Below are 22,916 nucleotides of genomic sequence, written 5' to 3' on the forward strand. Positions count from 1 at the left end.
CAAATTGCTAAAACATGACCTTCCTTTAGTAAACCCATGCTGTTCCCCGCAGAGTATAGAATGCTTGTCTACCCATTTCTGTATGCAAGTTCTTACCAACTTCTCTAAAATCTTCACTACCACACCAGAGATACTAATAGGTTGGTAGTTGGACACATCAGTTTTTGCACCACCCCTTGTGCAATGGAACTATCATACATTTCTTCCATTCCTGTGGTATCATTCCTGAGCTGAGACTGAAGTTATACAAATGTGTGAAAGGCCTAGCCAATTCAGCTGAACATTCCTTTAGCAGACAGGCTGATATTCCATCTGTTCCTATTGACAAATTCTTATCCAGGTTATGCAGGAGCTCTTCAACCTCAATTTTCATGAATCTCTAACTCTTCATCCAACGTAGCAGTAGCACTGAGTACCATGCTACATACACCTGGTTGATCTATCTTAGCAAATTGATCACTCATTAACTGAATAATCTCCTTGGCTTCTGACACTCATGTGCCATCTGCATTCAATAAAGTTATTCTCCCACGTTCATTCTTTCTTTTGCTTGTGGCATAACAATAAAATTATTTTGGATTGATTTTAGCTTGCATGGCCAATTTCTTTTCATATTCTGTTTTAGCTTTTCTCACAATACTTATTACTTTTCTTGCCTGAGCTTTATATATTTCATAAATCCACTCACTCTTATTCTCATGATATTCTTTCCATATCATCTTCTTCTTGTGGATCTCTTGCTTATTAAGGCTGCATATCTATAGTAGGATTTTTCCAATTTTTACCACAATACTTCCTTCTTGACAAATATTCACAGACAAATATCTGTGCTTCAAATATTTGTCTTCAATGACAAATATCTGAAGCACAGATATTTGTCATTGTTTTTGATTTTTGGAAGCCATTTTTTTTTAAAGAATATAAGCTAATTTTGTGGTGATTTCCTGAAAATCTGATTTGTTTTCTGCTAAGAGTTCAATCATCAGTAAATTTGAGATGGTTTATTCTTCTTCTTCTTACCCATCACTCAAGTATCACAGTTCCCCAGGGCTTACAACATATTCGAGGAAGCAGTTAAATAACATTAGTGATAATTTGCATTCCTGTCTCACTCCATGCTCTGTGGAAAGGGAGTGCTATAATTCACCTTGATTTCCCTTTGATTTCAACCATCATTTCAGAAGATTAGTACAGGGTTTCAATGAGTCGTATTATTTTGCTGTCTGTTCCATAATGTTGCAGAATTTTCCAAAGGGCATTATGCCAAATAGAATCAAAGAGCTTTCTGTAGATTAGAGATAAGTTGATGGAAGTTTTTTCACTTGGCTATGCTATCAATTATATATTTGGTTTAATCCTTTATCCAAGTGTAAGTGAACAACGTTTGCACCTGAAGTATTTTCAGGACTTGGGTAACTCGTGGCAAAGGTGGTATAAGTTATCATCACTTGCCTTGGTATCCCATAATGCAAAGCACATCTCCTTGGGGACATGTATAATGCTATGTATTAAGGGAAGGGTCACTACCCAGATCGATTTCGACTTTTATTGAGGTCTCATCAGTGGGAGCCAGATCCAGAGGTGGTGATACTAAGGTGGAAGTAATGGAGAAGTCATATTTCCATATGCCAGTTGCCAAAAGGTATCATCACACCTTATTAACATTCTATGGATTAGAGATAAGTTGATGGAAGTTTTTAATCCAGAGAATTTTAATAATAAGGTGTGATGACACCTTTTGGCAACTGGCATATGGAAATATGACTTCTCCATTACTTCCACCTTAGTATCACCACCTCTGTGTCTGGCTCCCACTGATGAGACCTCAATAAAGATCAAAACCTGTCTGGATAGTGACCCTTCCTTTAGTGCATAGCATTATACATGTCCGCATGGAGATGTGCTTGGCATTATGGGACACTAAGTCAAGTGATGAGAACTTATACCACCTTTGCCATGAGTTGTCCCAGTCCTGAAAATATTTCAGGCACAAACTTTGTTTGCTTACACTTGGATAAAGGATTAAACCAAATATATAATGGGCTTTCTGTAAGTTAATAAAATTATGGTACATTACTTTATTATTATTATTATTATTATTATTATTATTATTATTATTATTATTCAGGCCTTTATGGAGTCAAAAGACTCATCGTGGGAGGGCCTTTCTAAGAAACACAAGTCTATCAAGACTCATCGAGGGAGGTCTCCTCCTAGGGAATACAAAGTATATCATTCCACTCCTTAAATGCATTGACCGTTCTCGATCTCACCACTCCATCAGGCAGTGCATTCCATGGTTCAACCACCTTCCATGCAAAGAAACCACTCCTCGCCCTCTTTCTCACAGTTACCTTTCGTAACTTCCAGGGATGGCCCCTTGTCATGACTCCTTCCTGCTATTCAACCAAGCGAAGGACCCCCCCCCCCCCCCCCAGTGTCAACCCTATAACCACCTCTCAACAGTTTAAAAGTGTCTATCATATCACCTCTCCTTCTTCTATCAACCAAACTCTGCAGTCCACACTCTCTCTCTCAGCTGATCCTCATAACTAACATTGTACAGTCCTGAAACCATCTTTGTTATCCATCTTTGTACCCTTTCCACAGTTAATTTATTCCCTTCTAATCCTGGGGACCAGATCTGAGAATAATAGTCTAAGTGTGGTCTGATCAGAGTCTTATACAACGGAATGATAACCATTTTATCTCTGCAGGTCAGTGTCCTTCTCATGATTGCAGCAATCCTCTGTGTTACCTTGACCACCTTTGCAATATGTCCCCTAAATTTCAGTTCTCTATCAATCATCAACCCCAGATCTCTTGTCTCCCCTACTTCCTCCAGTTTAACTCCTCACATAGAGTATGCAGCATCCCATCGATGTGTCCCAAACCTTAAGACACCTTACATTTTGCTGCATTAAACTGAAACCCCATTCATTTGCCCATCTATCTAGCTTATTCAAATCCTCTTGCATGGCTACCACATCTGTACTATTACTAATAACCCTTTCCTGCTTTGCATCATCTGCAAACAACTGAATATTCCCTTGCAATATATGGACAATGTCATTGATATAAAGGTTAAACAATATAGGTCCCACACTGAGCCCTGTGGAACACCTGCATACAATTTAGAAGACTCAAATATAAGACCTGATGATATTGGAGTCCTGACAGATAACAGATTAATTGGATAAAAATTATTGATAGTAAGTTGGTAATGGTATAAACATTTAATGTAGTGCTATCATAATATCCTCTGCATCCCTCTCTCTTTGGGGTATGATGATAATAATATATCTTTCAGTATATTAGTAATTTTTCATTATACTCCTTATTTCAACAATAAAATGACTGTTGTTCCTTTTCTTACTTTAGTAAGTGCATTATATACTGCTTGAAAAGAAGTCAATAGACACCATAGTATGAAGAATTAACAGCCATGGTGCCCACCATTATAAGATGTAGCACATTCTTTTGCTGCGAAGACTTCAGCAGTCCTATAGGGCATACTTTCCAGAAGTGTTAGATAGTAGCGATCAATGGGAATTTACCATTCTTCCTGTAGGCATGTAATGAGGTTCTGGACTGTTGTGGGAGAGACATTCCTTTATCTCATCTGATGCTTCATTTCATCCCACAAATGTTCAGTGGGGTTAAGATGAAGGCCCTGTGGAGCCTAGCCAAGTGTAGTGATGCCGTGTCCACAAACCATGCAGTTACAGCATCAGCTTTATGATGTGGTGCATTGTCTTACTCAAAGAGACAATGGTCAGTTGTTTAGAAATGCTACAAAGTAGGAACCATTGCGTTATCCAGAATGTTCATATATCTCTTGGAGTTCAGTGTTCATAGCACTACAAATAGAGGTCTGAGACTAAACCAGGAAATACGGGACCATAACTTCACACTGCCACCTCTGAATTTAATAGTTGAGGTTACACACTCTGCTAAGAGACGTTCACCGGGCATCTGCCACACCCACACTTGTTCATTTGCTCGGTAAAGGGCATTGCTCCATAACATAGCTTTCAAAGCTTCCATATCCCACTGTACATGCTATTTGCACCACTGAAGATACCCCTGCACGTTGATTCAGATAATGTTTGCATATTGCAGTCCTACCATGGAAATGTATGTATGAGCCTTGGTTCTCAATGTTTTTGTGCTCATTCATGCACCATTCGATGCACAGAACTCCGCATTCAATGTGTTAGCCGACGAATAGCAGTTTTTATATAATCTCAATATTTTATATGAGGGTGTGCTGAAAAGTTGTGATAATTCACCATGAAGAAATTGAGGTAGATTCCTTTCAAGTATTTCTTTAAATTTGGGAATAAAATATAGTCAGATGGGGTCAGGTCTGGCGAATAGGGTGAATGAGTCAGACATTGAAAGTCCGAGTTGTGTATTGTCTGTTGGGTTTACCATAAAATGGTAGCTCAATAAGCAGATCACGAGGCCTAGGAAGTATTAAGAGAGACCATATGAGTTTCTCTGAACTTTTCCATAGCCTGCATCCAGAAGTAAGTCAGGTTGGCTAGGACATCTACTATGGAACATGAATGCTGGAATCCATACTGGGATCACTAAATGGCAAGTCTCCAAGTAGTGGAGCAGGTTAATAATCATCATTAATTAATTGGCATTTAATTACCTTTCCATTAGTTTTGTAAGTACTGAGGTCATAGCAATTATAGGGTGATTGGTTGATATTTATCCTCTTTTTTTTGGGAACAGGCTGGGTTAAAAGCTTGTTTCCAAGCTGTTGGATAGATGCCAGATGAATGTGACAGCTTTGAAGAGACAATACAAGATATGTGTGAGTTCTGGAGCCCAAACTTTAAGTACGACTGGAGGAATACTATAAGGACCAGGAGATTTATTTCTATCAAGACAACTGAGTATTTTTTCTGATGTTCTTCTGGTAAAATTTCAGAGGAGGCATACTGTTGACAGTTTGCGGAATAGCTGCAAAAAATCTGCTTTGTTCATCTATATGAGAATTGGGAGACAAAACTGATGCCAAGAGATCTTGATTTATCCATAGCAGATGTCACCGTTATACCTTCAGGATGTGAGAGAGGTGAAAACATGGAGGGACAGAGGTTGCATCCCACAGCCTTGAGGAAGGACAAGAAGGCTTGACTGCTATTTGGACAGGAGACAAGCTTATTGAATTTTACCCTTACAAAGTATGCTTTGTGTTTGTTTCAGTTGTTACTTGCTGTCTGCTGTAAGCTGAGTGAGTGGCTGGAGTTTTTGACTGGAGCCATTGGGCATACGAGGAATTTTTGGTTTGGCTTTGGCACAATTGTTGGAGAACCCAGGTTTGGATAACAGGTCCTGCAGTTTGAATAGAGTAGAGAATAAAAGAGCTCGATACCAGTGAGAATAATTTATATTATTAGATCTGAGCAGGTGCTAGGATTAGAAGAGTGGAAGCAGTAATCACTCCATGAAAATGAGATATTGATGTCCTGGCAGTCATCCCATTTGGCACATTGTAGTGCCACAGGGTATGACTGAAAATGACTGGGAGAAGTCATTAATCGCAACAAACAGTTCCAACTTCTTTTCCATCATGGTCTGTAAAGCTCGAGAAGGTAAATCACTCTAAATTGTGGATACTGAAATCAATAAGGGTGATTATCTTGCTATTAGAGTAATTGGATTATGTGATTTACTTTAAGAGATAAATAGTCAAATAAATGGGTCAAGTCATCAGAGTTAGAACAGTAGAAGTAGGAAATGAAGGCAACAAAGTGAGGCAAAGATATCTTGAGCCAAAGCAAATCATATAAAAGGGATTCCATGTCTGATAAGATGTGGAATCCCCTTTATATGATTTGCATGTTGAAAAGTTGTGATAATCACCATGATGGAGCAAAGCAAATCACATAAAGGGGATTTCATGTCTGATAAGACATAAGATATCAATTACACAATTATGCTTCAAACCAAACAAAAATAACATGCAGAGATATTTTAAAAACTGCAACATTTAAATGTCTAACTTAGACAAGGGTGTGTTGAAAAGTTGTGATAATCACCATGAATGAATTGAGGGAGAACCATGTAACTTGCACATTATTCTACATATTCCCCACAAAGTGTTATACACTTGTTACAATGCTACTGCATTATTTGCATTCCTCTGAGAAAAGTCTTTCCTTTGTTGCACAAACCAGTTCTCAGCTGTAGATATGATTTCGTCATCTGTGGTAAACTTTGTTCCTTTTAAGTGTTGTTTTAAATTCGGGAATAGGAAATAGTCAGATGGGGTGAGGTCTTGCGAATAGGGTGGGTGAGACAGATGTTGAAAGCCCAAGTTGTGTATTGTCTGTTGGGTTTTGTGAGCAGGTGAGTTGGGCTGCAAAAGCAACTCTTTTCTGCTCAGTTTCCTGCAGTGATTTTATTATTATTATTTCAGGCAACTCCAAGTAGTAAACCGACTCATCAAGGGAGGCCCTAACATCATGTCAAGAACAACTATTCGACATTCACACAGTATCTATCATACCTTGCCTTAAACTCATTCACGGTGTTGGATTCTGAATGAAGAGAAATTTAAATTATTAATACTCTCTTCAGAATCCAACATAATCCACCATGGCAAAGGCTACATTTGTAAATATTATTTAATGTAAATCACTTATTTATAAATTAATATTCATATAACTACCTATAAATTGATTTAATATTTAATTATTTAATCAAGAATGTGTACTAATAAAGAAAAAAACTCTGTATTGAAATATTATTAAGTTATTTTATTTATTGCTATGTTAATATTATAGGAGTTTGTATTCAACATTTAACTGAGTATTAATTGAAATGTAAATATTCTTTATTTGTTCCTGTTTGTAGAGGTATAACGTTATGCAATGCCTCAATTTTAATATATTTTGTTTTGCTGTAATGGAAACGTATGTTAGATAGCTTGCACGAGTTTGGAACAGAGCGTGAGGGAGAATGTTGAAAGTTTACTAGAAAGGATTTTAGTAAAAGAGAGCACGAGAATAATTTAGGCGGGAAGAAGGGGTATATAAGCTAGGAACACTGAAAAAAGAGAAGGATATTCTAATTCGGCATTCGGAGAAGGAATCAAAAAGGAGATTGATTCGGGGAATCACAATGCGATAATAGCGAGTCGGTGAGTCACTCAAGTAGCTAATTAAAGTCTACTAGTCAAGAAGCGGTTGGCTAATAAGTTGAAGAATAACAAATAAAGCAACGGAAGATAGCTAAGTGACTACTGAATGACTAGTGATACTTTAGTTGAGATTTAATTTCAGGGCCGACCTTTCAAGGACACACGGAAACTTGAAGCATAGCACGGAGTAACTAGAGAATAATTAGAGGCAACAAGGTTGAGTTTAATGATAGCTGTGTTAAGAATTATAGTGCCTAAAGGATTAATTGAATGCCGGAGGAATGGGCAACTGTGCATATAAAACTTCAAGTTAAGGAATTATTGTGTGTTACCTTAGTTCATGAGTGATTAGTAGAATACTGAATTAGTCAAGTGATGTCTAAGATAGTACAAGCGATTTACTTCATGCAAGAACGTTTAATTATGTGTATTGTGACCATTAATTAATTCAGTTATTACTAAGAAGATTTATTTTAATGAGTGCTGTTAATTGTTTATAGTGTATACAGTTACAAAAGGTGTTCGCATATAAGTAGATGAAGAAGGAAGATTATCGGTAAGAATATTCCAACCATTGATATTCCTATGCAGAGATATATGTGAGTTTCTTCCTAAAATATCCCTATATTAACAGTAACATTTTTGCAGAGATTAGCTGAAGTGTGGATTTAAAGGTGTATACTTGTGAAAAAGTGTTGTCACCATTATATTGTATTTGAAACTTAAGTAACTGTGAGATATTTGTGTAATTAGTTACTGAGGAACTTTATGACTTTGAGCTTTACCAAGTGGTTAATTGAATTTTGTGAAAGCTGTGTTTCAGACAACAGATTTACCATTGCTTAAAATTATATGACTGTATTATCAGAAGAGCTAAAATGTTTATAATATCTTATTTAGTGATTTGAACTTAAGTGTATAATTTGTGATTCTAAATTAAATGTTTGTTTTTGTTAATCTAAAGTTGTATTTTGCCTGAATCTCTATTACTGCACCATCTATAAAAATATTCGAACCAAAGTGGGAGAGATAAGTAAGTTAAATAAACTCGGCCTGTAAACAAAATAACAACAATAAAAGAGAAATAATTGCGAGTTGGTTTTTCTTCAATTCTTGAACTAATTCAAATATAGAGTGGCGCAGTCTATAAATATAAATTTTCTCTATATTTGAACTAGAAATCAACTAACAACCTATCAACTGTTTAAGAACATCGTAATAACTAAATATCGGATCCAAAGTATGGGTTAAGACGAAATAGGATCCAACAAAATGGTGCAGCAGTCGACAGGATTTGATTCCACTAATATTAGTTAAGATATCAAGTATTAATTTTAAGATAGTATTAGCTAAAGTGATCCCAGAAACTTTAAAAGTAATTTAAAGGAATTAAAGTGGACAGGTTGTAAACTAGAATCAGGCAAAGAAAGAAATTGTTTTAGGATTCTGAATTTCTTTGTTTTTTGTTTTTAAGCTGATAAAAATTAAAATGGCAGTTTCATCTAGTTCAGAGATGGAAGACCGTGAATTTTTCAGAAGTGTGAATCCCCAACAGGTAGTTCCCCAGTTTTCAGGAGAAGACTCTGATGATGTGTTATCATTTTTTACTTTTATTGAGAAACTCAGAGAAACAGCAGGTTGGACGGACTTTCAGTTGTTGATATTACTTAGAAACAAGTAGTCTAGATGGGGATCTAATCAAGGCTCGATATAGAGGAACAATAACTTGTTTGTTCAAAAGCAATTGGCCGTAACTTTTGTCGAACACTATTCCCACCCCTATCACACCCCGATGGCTCTACTGCCTCATGATGATGGTAAATGTCCCTGAACCATTCCAGACACCCAACATGCAATCCCCCTTATATCCTTTTGCCAGGATGAAATCAGAAAAATACTGCCCCAATTAGACACAAAAAAGTCTCTTGGCCCCGATGGAATTCCCCCAATTGTTCTGAAAAAGTGTGCTCCAGAACTGGCCCCTATCCTGTGTCACCTATATATACTCTCCTACTCCACTGGAATATATCCCACAAACTGGAAATTGGCCTATATTCAGCCCATTCCCAAGAAGGGTGACAAGTCACTGCTATCCAATTACCGCCCTATCTTGCTTACCTCAGTCCTGTCGAAGGTAATGGAAAAAATCATCAATTCCCACCTCCTACATATCTTGAAGATGCTCACCAAATAAATGACCGCCAGTATGGATTCTGCCACTGCCGATCAACAGGAGATCTACTCGCATACGTCACCCATCTCTGGACAAATGCTATGGAGAGGTTTTGCGAATCTCAAGTGGTTGCACTAGATATCTCCAAAGCCTTTGACTGGGTCTGGCACAAAGGCCTACTAGGCAAACTACCATCATTCGGTCTGACCCAGGACCTGTAGGTGGATCACCAGTTTTCTGTCTGGACGCACACTGTATGTGATGGTGGATGGTTACCTATCTTCGCACCACTCAATTAATGCTGGGGTCCCACAAGGCTCCTTCCTCTCACCAACCAACCCTTCAGTATCTCCTATTCTTTCAGAGCTGTTGAATAAGTTTTCTGAATCTCAGCAGACTTTTCTTGCAACATGAAAAATTTGATGAAGATCACATTTCTGTGTTTTTGAATTTCTTCAAAACCTCTGACATGTCTTCTTATATATCCTAAAAGAAAAAGAACAAATTATTACAATTTGCTGAAATTCAGGAATAAAAGAGTTTTAAGATACTTTCTTTCTTGTGGTTATATCACGTGCTTCAATATCATTTTTTTGTTCTAGGTGTTTATGAGAACTTTTCAGATCCCCCCCCCCCATATATCTAATTCTTATGTTATATTTTAAACTTAATTGCTCCAAGTATTATTTCCCACCTATATTCAACCTATATATTAAAGTCAGTCATCTAGTAAGATAATGTATTATTATATTTCTATTTTAGTTGGTTAGAATGATTCATTTAATGATGTAGTTAATGGCCTTCTGATGATGTGCACTAACCTTGGATGAAATATATTGGAGTATTTGAATGAATTCTATATAATTTGGTTCTTTATAATCATTGGTGCCTCAAGGGCTCACTTTAGTGAGTACAAGCATGGCAAACCTGAGGTACCTGATGCTGGACCGTGCCTTACTTCACATAATATACATCTGTTATATTATCTGTAGACTGGTCCCCTCCCCATTTTTCTTTCCTTCTTTCTTTTCTTCTTGCTCCTTCCCCCCAATGCTATTAGAATATTCGAGGGCTAGAGGTGAATCTTTCCCATTTTGCTATTTCATCTCATTTTATGTGGAAAGGGCCTCTGCAACCCTACCAGTTTCTACTTGCAGTGGCTTTACTCTAAAATGCTAATATGGTTGTGCCTTATAACACATCTCATGCTGCATTGGTTGTCATGCAGAATAATCAGAGCCACATTCAGGGCCTAGGCAGACGGTCCTTTTCAAGAAGTATATTACAGTCTCCATCAAAAGTCAGTGATACTGTGAATGAGCAACACAGAAGGTATAAAATTAATCTTAGAAGGGAATTTTGCATAGGCACATGGAATGTTCGGGGTCTGCAGATGGATACTCTTAAGATTGTCTGTAAAGAAATGGGTAGGTGTAAAATTGACATCCTGAGAATTACAGAGACCAGATGGAATGGAAAAAGTCACTTCAAAAGACAGGATTTTAAGCTAGTTATTTACTCAGGTGGTAACTTAAAACATCATGGGTAGCTTAGCTGTGATACTGAAAAAAGCTCAGACAAGAATCCTTGGTTATAATCCCATTAATGATGGATACTTTCATTAGACTTAAGGCTCAGCCTACCAATATATCAGTTGTGGTAGTTTATGCACCCCACACGGATAGGTCTGAAGAAGTGAGTGAATGAGGAATTTTATGAAAAATTACAAACTGTTTTGGACTGCCTACCAAGGAGAGACATACTTTACGTCTTCTTCTTATTATTATTATTGTTATGTTACACCTCCAGGGAGTCCAAAGACTCATTGAGGGAGAGTGTGCCAACAGCATCGAACGATTGTTCCTCTTCCAACTACTAACTGCGCTCAAACTTGCTTAACTTTTTGCGAGCCATTAGTAGCAGAGGCTCTACCAATCAACCAACCTTTGCTGGCGACTTAAATGCAAAAGTGGGAAAGGATATGAGAGTCAGGCCGGAGTGTGGCATGTCTGGTCTGGGTGAACGTAACACCCGTGGTGAAAGACTGTTGGAATTTGACCATGCTAACAGATTAATTATTACCAATACTTGCTTCCTGAAATATCCATGACAGACCTATACTTGGACATCTAACATTGATAGATCAAGGCACCAGATTGTGATTACATCCTGGCTCTCCAGCAGTGGAAGACGAGCATCTCCGATGTGCATACTTGTCCTGGAGCAGATTGTGGTACAGACCATCAGCTAGTAAGAGCCAAAGTAAGACCTGCTGGGTGCCTGACCTGGGACTCCGAAAACTCCCAGGTCAGGCGCATCCCACTAGATTGGATGTTAGAGTAATTCCTAGTGGATTCACAGAAGAAACATCAACTCGGTTGGACGATTTTTTGGAGACCAATGAGGAGAACTCAAACTTACCAGAAGTGAGTTTGTATCTGTATTATCAAGGTGATAATACAGGATACAGCGAAGAAGCATCTCGGCCTAATAAGAAGACCAAGAGACCCATGGATATTAGATTCAACATGGGAACTAATCAAAAGAAGGCGGTTGGAAAAACGAAGAGACACAGGGACTGAAGAATACAAGAGATTACATAGAGAAGTCAGAAGAGTCCTCAAGCAGGACAAGGAAAAGTTCTATACTAATAAATGTAAAGAGATAGAGTTTCAGATGAGCAGGCACAATGATAAAAGGATGTTTTATTTAGCAAAAGTTTAAGCTTTAATTGAAGGTCATCAAAGACAGGAATGGAGCATTACTAACAGAAGAGTTGGAAATCAAAAACAGATGGAAAGGAACTGTGCAGCAGAGTGGATAAAGAAAATGTGGAGCCCTCTCACCAGGAATATTTTGATTTGAAACCTCCTCCACTTAGGCATGAAATTGAAAGAGCAGTTAAGCAGCTTAACAGCAATAAGGCCCCAGATGCAGATAAAATCCCAGCAGTATTAATTAAAGCCACAGGGGACGGAGGGATAAGAGTGTTTCATAGATTGATTACAAGGATATGGGAGACAAGATCATAGCCTAGAGACTGAAAGGAGTAAGTCGATTTTCATACCGCTACATAAGAAAGGTGATATGAAGGTGTGCAAGAACTATACAACTATTAGTTTAATATCTCATGCAAGCAAAATTTTACTGAAGATCATGCTAAATAGGATTGAGGCCAAAGTTGAGGCAGAGATGCCCAAGGAACAAGCAGGTTTTAGGAAAGGTAAGGGCACCAGAGATCAGATCCTTTGCCTTAAACAAATTATAGAAAATTTTAAAGAATTCAGACTCCCTCTGGTAATGTGTTTCTTAGACTACTCTCAAGTGTTTTACTGTGTTCAGCATGTGAAACTGTTGGAAGTAATGAAAATAATGGGTTTTCCTCAACACACCATCTGGTTGATAGCCAACTTGTACAGGGAGCACGAAGCCACAATAAGAACAGGTGTTGGATTGACTGATTGAGTACCTGGGATCCATTATTAATGTGAAGAATTGCTGTTCAGAAGATGGCAGAAGAAGGTTAGGAATGGCTAAAACAACAGTCAGAGACCTGTCTAAAATCTGTAAGGATGGATCTATCTCCATGGAAACAAAGTTGAGGATTTTGGATGCAGTTGTTTTTCCAACAGCAACTTATGGATGTGATAAGAAATGGATATCTGCTTTGGACATGTGGTGTTTCAAAATCCTGTTGAGGATTTCATATACTGAAAGGCGTACACATGAATGGGTGTTAGAAAAGATCAGTAAAACTTTAAGGCTCCTTAAGTATATTGACAGAAGAAAGTTTTTTTTTTATTATTATTTGACACCTCCAGAGAATCCAAAGACTCATCAAGGGAGGGCACCTGCTCTGCAGCTGTCTGCCTCCATCACTCCACTGACCTCAGCTACCTTCATCATATACACCAGCACCATCTATCTACTGCCCATTGTCACCACTAATATTTTCACAGATAATCACAAACATCCATGCCCATGGCAGGATTCGAACCCGCAGTCTTTTGGCTGGAGAGCGGATACGCTAACCACTTGTCCAACCAGGCCGGCTAAAAGTTAAAATATTTTAGATGCATAGAAAGAATTTAAGGGGGACTTCTCAGAACAGTAATAGAAGATAAAGTTCTTGGAAAAAGAGGAAGGGGTAGACCATCAATGAGATAGATGGATGTGTGTGTGTGTGTGTGTGTGTGTGTGGAGTGACTGATCTTCATAGAGTTGAGGCCGCCAGAAAAGCAAATGACAGGACTGCATGGTGAAGCCTGGTGTGGCACATCACCGAGCATCGGAGTGACCATATGGCATCTATAGATGCCCAGTGAACATATAGACAGATAGATATACAATTATTGGAGGAAGACGATCAAGAGGGATACTGAAAAGAACTTGGCTACAGTCTTTGAAGGAAAGGTGACAATTATCGAGTTTCAGAGAGATGACAGAAATGGCCAGAGATAGAATCAGATTGCAAACATTTGTTCATAGGAGACGCAAGTCATTATTTGACAGATGAGAAAGAAGAAGAATTTTTGTTACATGTGTAAGCTGTGAAATTTACTTTAATATGTTTCATATTTGTATCTGTGATGATTCATTGACTTCAAAATCAGCACATTGTGAATTCTAAAGAACGAGGCTCTAATATATAAAAGTTATAAATATTTACTGTAAACATATAAATATATACAACAGGTACAATTTTCTATATTAACTAATTCTGTTTAAGTATATCTGATATTCATACTCTCTTTAGAATTACAATCAGTTAATCCCAGTATTCTGTATACCTGTTTCTTAAATTCAAGATAAAATGATAGAGGTGAATGGAATGAAATACTTGGTAAGATGTCAAGAGCAGTCGATGATGTGGAGGAGAGACTAACTGTAAGTGAGCAAGAGGTGTATAGGGAGCTGAGCAAACTAGATGTAAATAAGGCTGTGGGACTTGATAATATATCACCACGTATTCTGAAGGAATGTGCCAGGGAGTTAGCATATTTTTTTGATACGAGTCTTGCACTGGGTCAAGTTCCTAAGGAGGGCAAGATTGTGCCACTTCATAAAGGAGGTGATAGAACTCAAGCATCAAACTATAGGCCTCTCTGTTTGTCAGATGTTGTGGTTAAGTCGTTGGAGAAACTTGTGAGAACTAGGATCCAGAATTGGGTTGACAACAGCAGTATTATCTTTGATGGACAGCATGGATTTGCTAAAGGGAGGTCATGTTTTAGTAATCTACTTACTTATTACAATAAGGTGACAGCTTCCTTGGACAGAGGAGACGGATACGATTTACGAAAAAGTGGTCCCCTCGCATTTCACCTCCTACATTTCGCTCCCTGTAGATAATGAGTAGGTTACAGAAATGTAAATACAGTCAGCTTCCGATAACTTGAATTTTTATTGAAGTCCCAGCCCCTTTAGTGGAGATTCAGTGTTAAACTCTCTCGATTACTTGAACTGAACTTCCGATAACTCTAACTTTTCCAAACAAATTTTAAAAATTACATTCATGTACAGATTGTCATGTAGCTTTTAAACTAATTTCTCCCCTTTTGTTATGTCTTCAGGGTTCTTTTTCCATTGTGAAAGGATTAACTGGAACCGTTAATCCTTTCACAATGGAAAAAATACATACTCGACCACAAGGGCGATAGTCAAATGTTAGTGACTGACATGGTGGGGAGGGAACAGTGACTAATCTTATAGGAGTCTTTTCAATAACAAGTGAATCTTGTTCTGATTTGTTTAAATTCAAACAATAAAAGTTCCTGCATCTGGCTCTTCTCACATTTCCTGGCGCAGTGGACAGCATGCATTTGCTGTTTTCAGTGCCGCATTATTGGCTGTGCATTGCGTGAACAAGCTGGGCATTGCAGGCAGTGCAATATCTGCATAGTAATTTTGCATCTTGATTGATGAATCCTGTGTGTACAATGGCAAAAAGTATTCCATCAATAAGAGGCAAAAGAAAATTGGTAGATAATGACCACATTTACGTGTTTTCAAAGACAACTGTAGATGAACAACATGGAATCTGGGTTTGCAAAAAATGTTCCACCTGCAAGGGGCATATTTGGACAGAGGGTTTGGAAGTCCCAGTTATGAAAGTCGTAACTAAACATAACCATGTAGCTCAAGCTACAAGGTCGGAAGCATTGCAATTGATTGGTCAAATACAGCAACATGCAACAACCACGAACGAACGGCCACAGCAAATTGTTGCATCAGTAATTGCAGAAGCTCATGCCAATGTCACGGCATTACTTCCTAAAAAGGATTCACTTAAACGAACCATTTGTTATGTTCGATGCAACAATGGTACTCCTGCTTTACCGAGCAATCTCCAGGACCTAGTAATTCCACAAAATTATTATTGATGGCAATGTGCAATAGTTTTTGATGTATTATTCTCAGGACGAACTGCTCCTGGGTCACATGCTTATTTTTTCCACTAGTAACAATCTTCAGTTATTGGCACATAGACAGGAGTGGTTTTCTGATGGAACTTTTAGCACAGTGCCCACTCAGCTTCATACAAAACATGTGGTTCAATTCAGTGAAGTTATTCCAGTGGTCTACATGCTTCTGCCAAACAAAACTCATGCCACATACATCAAGTTGCTTCAAGAAGTTAAAAAAATCTACAATCGGCTCTTCAACCTCAGTGACTTATGACAGATTTTGAACAAAGTGCCATGCAAGTCTTCCAACAAGAATTTCCTGGCATTGTAAATACCAGTTGTTTTTTCATCTTTCCCAAAGCGTTTTGCAAAAGGTACAGAATGAAGGTTTAAAAGCCTGATACGAACAAGACCATGAATTTGCTCATTGGATCTGAATGATTCTGACATTGGTATTTATTCCTCCTGCTAACAATATTCAAGCATTTGAAGATTTAGTTGAAGCTGATGACTTTTCCATTGAAGCTATGGTGATTGCAAACTACTTTGAAGATGCATATGTTGGAAGAAGACAATAGAGAGGCCAGCAATTACCCATTTTTGCCATCGGGCTGCACAATTTAAATTACACAACTAATTGCCAGTAATTCAGGCAATCAAAGAAACAAGACGTATGCTGTAATTTCTGCTAGAGTCCAAAGAATGGTCCAAGGTTTTCAGAATCGTAATGTGATTGATTACCTTAGAGGCATTGCAGACAACTTCGAGTTTTAAACAATAATAATGTGCATTTATTCTATTAAAACAAAATAAATTAGAATTATTAAAAAATTAGGTGTGTTATTTACATTTTTGTAGCATGCTCATTATCTACAGGGGATGAAATGTTCTGGAGGCAAATTGTGCGAGGCGAAATGTGAGGGACCACTTTTCCGGATCCTGAAGGATACACAGTAATATACTTAGATTTCACAAAGGCTTTTAATAGATTACCGCATGATAAGTTGATAGTTGAACTAGAGCGGATGGGGTTGGATATGAGATTGGTGCATTGGATTGGAGACTGGCTATCTGATAGTATCAACAAGCTGTGTATGGGGAGCGATATCCAGGAAAAGGAAAGTCACTAGCGGTGTGCCTCAGGAGTCTGTTTTAAGGCCATTACTGTTTAACTTGTATATTAATGATATTGGTGAAGATTTGGATGGAGATATTCAGTTGTTTGCAGATGATGCAAAGTTGGGATGAACCATGAAGAGTAGAGATGTTGTGGCCTTACAAGAAGACTTGAATAAGTTGAGTGATTGGGCATGGGAATTGGGATGCGAGTTCAATGTTGCAAAATGTAAGGTTTTAAAATTTGGAAAACAAAGATGGGATGCAGAATTTATGCTTGGTGAGGATATATTGTTGGAGGTGGAGGAAATAAGAGATCTGGAATAAGTGGATAAGGATCTGAAATTTAGGGAACACATAGTTTATGTTGTCTTCACAATTTGGCCTCTTCACATTTCCTTCTAGGAATGATGCAGAGGATACTGACTTGTAGACGTAAGGAGATTCTTGTTCCATTGTATAAGGCTTTGATTAGGCCACATATGGATTATTGTGCCCAGATTTTGTCACCTGGTTTTCATAAGGACAAAGAGATGTTGGAAAGGGTCCAGAGGTGACTGACTAAGGTAGTTTCTAACCTTTGGAATATCGAGTATGAGGAAATATTGAGAAGATGCAACTTACAGAGTGTAGTAGACAGGAGGAAGAGGGGTGATATGATAGAGACCTACAAGGTTCTACAGAAAATAGTGGGAGATCAGGGGAGAACCAGAAGTCATCCCTGGAAACTGTATAAAGAGGGTGTGAGTAGGGGAGTGAGAAGCAGGTTTTTTTCATGCAGAATTGTGAATGATTGGAATGCCTTGCCTGAGACTGTGGTCTCTGCAGAGAATTTGAGCATGGTATGATGAGCTGTGTATGATAAAAGGACCTCCCAGATGAGTGTTTGACTCCGTGGGATCTTGGGTAGTAATAATAATAATGAATTTTAATTAGATATTCAGGATAAGTAGAATTGGGCTGTATGAACTCATATCGTTCACTTTCTAGCTAACTGTTAAATACAGTTCTGTAGTTTCACTTGGCAATATGGAAATTTCCTTTGCAGCACTTATTATATCTTAATTTCCTTAAATACAATAGCTAAAGATCTCACTTGACTAATTCTTGAATATGTCTTCCAGTTTCCTTAATGCATGTTTCTTTCAATTTTATGAAGTAGGCATGAAGAATAATCACTCAGACAATTAGAATATATTAATTAAGCAGTTCCGAATGCATTTCCAATAAAAGGACTTTTACTGCAGATTCCATATTGCTGCTTGGGTAGCTGCTTGTTTCTCGTATACAAAAGTTCGATATATTACATTGTCAAATTATTACTTCACTTTTCCTCCTCAGAGAGTAGTTAAAGATGCATATAAAAACTTAACTCAGTAGTTATTAGACCTTTTTTTTTTGGCTCTCCTCTCTGCTTGCATATTCTTTGCTGGCTAGCATTCCAGTTACCCTGTGACAGCTGGGTAAACAACATATATTAATTTATAACATACACAACATTTTTGTTATTCCCTAAGGATTACAATATATGGTAAATGAGTTTATTACTTAAATTCATTTAAGTCTCATTTCATTACGCTACTGCTTAACCACACAGCGGTTCTGGTAATACTAAGCATATACAATTGTATTAATAAATGCAAACATGCATTTTTAGACTACTTTATCATATAACAAAAACATATTCCTTATTAACGAAATTTTTTATTCATTATATACAAAAACTGTAAAAAATGAACATAAGTAAAATGATACTGAGATTTTGACAATTATATATTCAATTTGGGATATGCATTGAGAAGTTTAGATTTGATGAATTAATTCTGTGGCATTTTCAAAAATTGAATGCCTGATATTCAAGAAGTAGTAATTATATGTTAATCCATTTTATTTCAGTCCATTAAAGGCGGTTAAAGTTGTCATTACATCTCAAATACCTATGAGTTCAGGACTAGGATCCAGTGCATCTTACTCTGTTTGTTTGGCTGCTGCCTTTCTTGCTGCATGTAAAAAAGTGGAGTCACCATTGATGCAAGATCATCTAGTATTAATTAGTAAATGGGCATTTCAAGCAGAAAAAATACTACATGGCTCTCCATCTGGAATAGATAACTCTATTTGTACATATGGTAAATGTTTTTCAGAATTATGTGTTCATCTTTTTCATGTTTAAAATCAAGACTTTATTTAGTATTAACTTATCATACATCAAGTTTAATTTAATGTTTAATTTATGGAAAAAAATCTTTGCTGAGAGTACAGACATAAAAATTTCCTATACAAAATAAATAAATAAATAAAATAAATAAAAATAAAAGATAATAAAAAATTCCTCTCCAAATATATATAAGCATGGCATATTTTACACACAGCTATCGTGACACAAGTTGCAGCTGCCCAGCATTCTTTTACAATGGGAATCCTACTGAGCACTTCTGCTCTGCCTCTTGTTTTCCATCTGCTTCTATTCTCTGGATCAGCCATCTTTCCAAACTTTTTAATGACTATTATTGTCATTTATTAAAAATAAAAAAAATTTTTTTTTTACTCTCTTAGTCTCTTCCTATAAGACACTAATGTGCTGTACATTTTGCAATCTCTTATGTGTAAATTGAAATAAATATATATAGAAAAAATGTTATTGTAGATGATTGAAACCCCAGCACCCTTTACTCAATTTCTAAGCTTTTTCAATAGCCTCCATACATTTTGCATCTTCATTGATATTGATAATTATTACGTGTTTCTTTGTGTTTTCTGAAGGTTACCTACTAACATGTGTCAGGAACTCCATATCTCTAAAAAGAAAATTTTTTCTCCCCCCTTTTTTCTTTGTCAGCAGCCCTCTCGAAAAACTTGAAACTCCTCTGCTTCTTCCTTTGTAGAAAGAAACTTCTCTAGAGCCATTTGCACCAAAAGTCTCACTGATCAGTTTCCCATTTTAAAATTTATCCACTTCATTTGTATTTCCTCATGATATTTTGTCATATTGTATTATAGTTTTTGTTTGTGGTTTAAGCCATTACAGAATATAGTTTGATTGACACAGTCCAAAATTGCCAGTCCATCCTTCAATGTTCATTATTTGAGTGGTACCTAATCACAAAGTAATATCACAAAGAATGATTGCACATTGAATTAGAAGGCCTGGATTCTCCACATTCCTTACATGCTGTATCGAGGTATTCTCTCAGTCATCTAGCTTTGAACTTTAAGTGAACCCTTAAGTGACCTTTGTTAAAATTTTATACCACAAAATTTTCATATCATCATCATCATTAGCAGCAAATTCCTGACATGTATCCTCAAGGAGTGTACAGGATATTACGATAGTACTACATTGAAGAACTTACATCATTACTAACTTCCTATCAACAATTTTCCTCCAAATTAACCTGTTATCTGTCAAGACCCCAAAATTATCAGATTTTATGTTTCTGTCTTCTAAGATGCTTTTTACATCTTAGAATCCACCTACATCTTGGTCTTTCTCTGGGTCTATTTCCTACTAACCTGGCAAAGAACATCTTATTTTGCTAATCTTTTCTCTCCCCTTCTGTTTAAGTGATTATACCAAATGAGATTAGTTCTGCTAACACATTCCTGGATGCTAACAATGGCAAGTTCTTTCCTAATATCCTCATTTTTTAATATGATATTGCCATTAATGCCATCTGTTCACACTCCTAATCTTTCTTAGGATTCTCATATCTGCAGTTTCTAGTCTTTGGTCAAGTGTTTTATTTCTAGCCCAGTTCTCAGATCAATAAGTTAAAATTGATTTGACCACTGTCTAGTATACAGCTAATTTAGTGTTTTGACTAATTTCTCTCTCATTTCATATAAATTTATTCAGTTGACTTCCTACCATACTGGCTTTGTTGATTCTGTTAGTTATTTCCATATTTAATTTACCATCTTCACTAAAAATTGTGCCTAAATAGCTGAAATATTTTTTGCTATACAGGTTCTCTATTCACAATGCAATTGACATTTTCAATGTTTCTTCCTGTTTTCATTGTCTTTGTCTTGTTATTGCTGCTTTTCATACCAAATTTATTACAACAGTTATTCAATATAGTCAAGTAATTTTGCAGATGTATTAGATTTATTTAAACTTGATGTCCCATACAATGAGATCCTAGAGAGGATTCTTGATGGAAGACTGAGGAAGGAGGTGGAGATTGCAAAGGAGCAATTTGGCTTCATGCCTGGTTGATCGACGACAGATGCTATCTTTGGGTGACGACAGATGATAGAAAAGTTTAGAGAGAAACAACGGGAGCTACATCTGGTTTTTATTGATCTGGGGAAAGCGTATGCCAAGTAAAGAAGTCTGGAGGTGTTTGAGGGAGAAGTAGTTACCGGAGAAATATGTCAGGTTGGTGCAGGAGATGTACAGAAATGTGAAGACAAGAGTTCGAACCTGCCTGGGGGAGATAGAAAGTTTTCCAATGACAGTTGCATCAAGAGTCAGCATTAAGTCTGTTCCTGTATATTATTGTGATGGAGGTGGTGACGGAAGAGGTGAGAGAAGACGCACCTTTGACTATGTTTTATGCAGATGACATCGCGCTGTGTGCAGAATCAAGAGAAGAAGTGACAGCTAAACTTGAAAGTTGGAGAAAAGTACTGGAAGAGAGAGTTATGAGACTGAGCAGAAGTAAGACAGAGTATATGTGTTGCAATGTGGATGGCAACCGGCAACCAGGAGACAGATCTAGAGCAGAAAGGAGATGTCATCAGCAAGGTCAGTGACTTTAGATTCTTAGGTTCAACAATGAAAGAGGATGGTGAGGCTGAGAAGGAAGTGAGATGCAGGATACAAGCAGGATGGAAGAACTGGAGAGAGAGAGATGGCTGGAGTGTTATACAGTATGCTATGGATACTGTGGCTCTGAGGAAAAATAACATCAGCAGGATAGAGGTAGCAGAGATGAGAATGCTTAGGTTGATGTGCGGTGTGACCAGAAAGGATCGTCTGAGAAATGACTATGTAAGAGGAACGGTGAAAGTTACGAACTTAGGAGCAAAGATACAGGAGGCAAGGTTGAGATGGTTTGGTCAGGAGGAGGGAGGAAGGATGATGAGGAGGGAGAAAGAGTAGAGGAGGAAACACGGACAGCCAAAGAAGAGATGGAGTGAGATGGTGGAGGAGGACTTCAGGATGAAGAACTTGGATGTGGCTACAGCCCAAGAAAGGAGGTTGTGGAGGAGACTCACCACAAACAGCACCCTACTTTAGTGGGAAAAGCTGCAGAAGAAGAAGATTGGATATATTTAAAAGTGTAACAGCATCTACATAAAGGAAAGAGACGAAATTAACATCTCCAATTTTGATATCGGGCTTAATACCTTTTGCCTTCATAATGTAATCCATATAGATGATGAATAACAAAGGGGATAATGTACATCCTTGTCTGACACCAGATTTAACATTAAACCACACCTTCCTGTACTTCCTTCAATTCTAACTGCTGATTTACAACTCAAAGACTAAGTATTGCTTGATATAATGCCCCATTGACAACATATAAATGTTGAGTTTTGAATATCTTATCTCTTGGCACCTTGTCATATGCTTTTTCCAGATCTAAAAAAATTTAAATACAGATCTTTATTATATTCCCATGATTTCTCAACTATTTGTCGTAAAGTGAAAATCTGATCCTGACAGCCTCTACTTGGTCTGAATCCAGCTTGATCTTCACCAAACTACCCTTCTGCAATCCTTCTCAACCATTTCTCAAGTATACTTGCATAAATCATACCAGGAACACTCAGTAGAGAAATATACCTCTGAAATTCTCACATTCAGTTTTATTTCCCTTTATATATATTGATATTATGAGAACTCTACTCCAATCATCTAGAATTCGTCCCTGTGTCCAGGTCCTCTGAACTATGCAGTGCAGCCACTGTAAGACTTTTATAACCTCCATGCTTGATTATTTCTGGTCGAATATCATCTACTCTTGCTGCCTTTCCACATATCAGGCTTTTGATGGCTTTTTCTACTTCTAAAATGGATATGTATTCCTGACTGCATCCCTGTTGA

The 22,916-nt window shown here is 37.3% G+C and overlaps 1 protein-coding gene across 3 annotated transcripts in view; it reads left to right on the top strand.

Moving 5' to 3' along the window:
* The window catches only part of Mvk (Mevalonate kinase), a 207,415-nt gene that overhangs the window by 34,649 nt on the left and 149,850 nt on the right, over positions 1–22,916 (top strand). For all 3 annotated transcript variants that reach the window (XM_090397738.1, XM_090397740.1, XM_090397739.1), the window contains exon 4: positions 18,755–18,987. In XM_090397738.1, the coding sequence (XP_090253864.1) occupies positions 18,755–18,987 (233 nt within the window). The remainder of the gene's footprint in view (positions 1–18,754; positions 18,988–22,916) is intronic.

This window comes from Typopeltis vanoorti, chromosome 9, assembly GCF_054136105.1.
Source record: "Typopeltis vanoorti isolate ZY-2024b chromosome 9, IOZ_Tvanoo_1.0, whole genome shotgun sequence".
Taxonomy (NCBI): domain Eukaryota; kingdom Metazoa; phylum Arthropoda; class Arachnida; order Uropygi; family Thelyphonidae; genus Typopeltis; species Typopeltis vanoorti.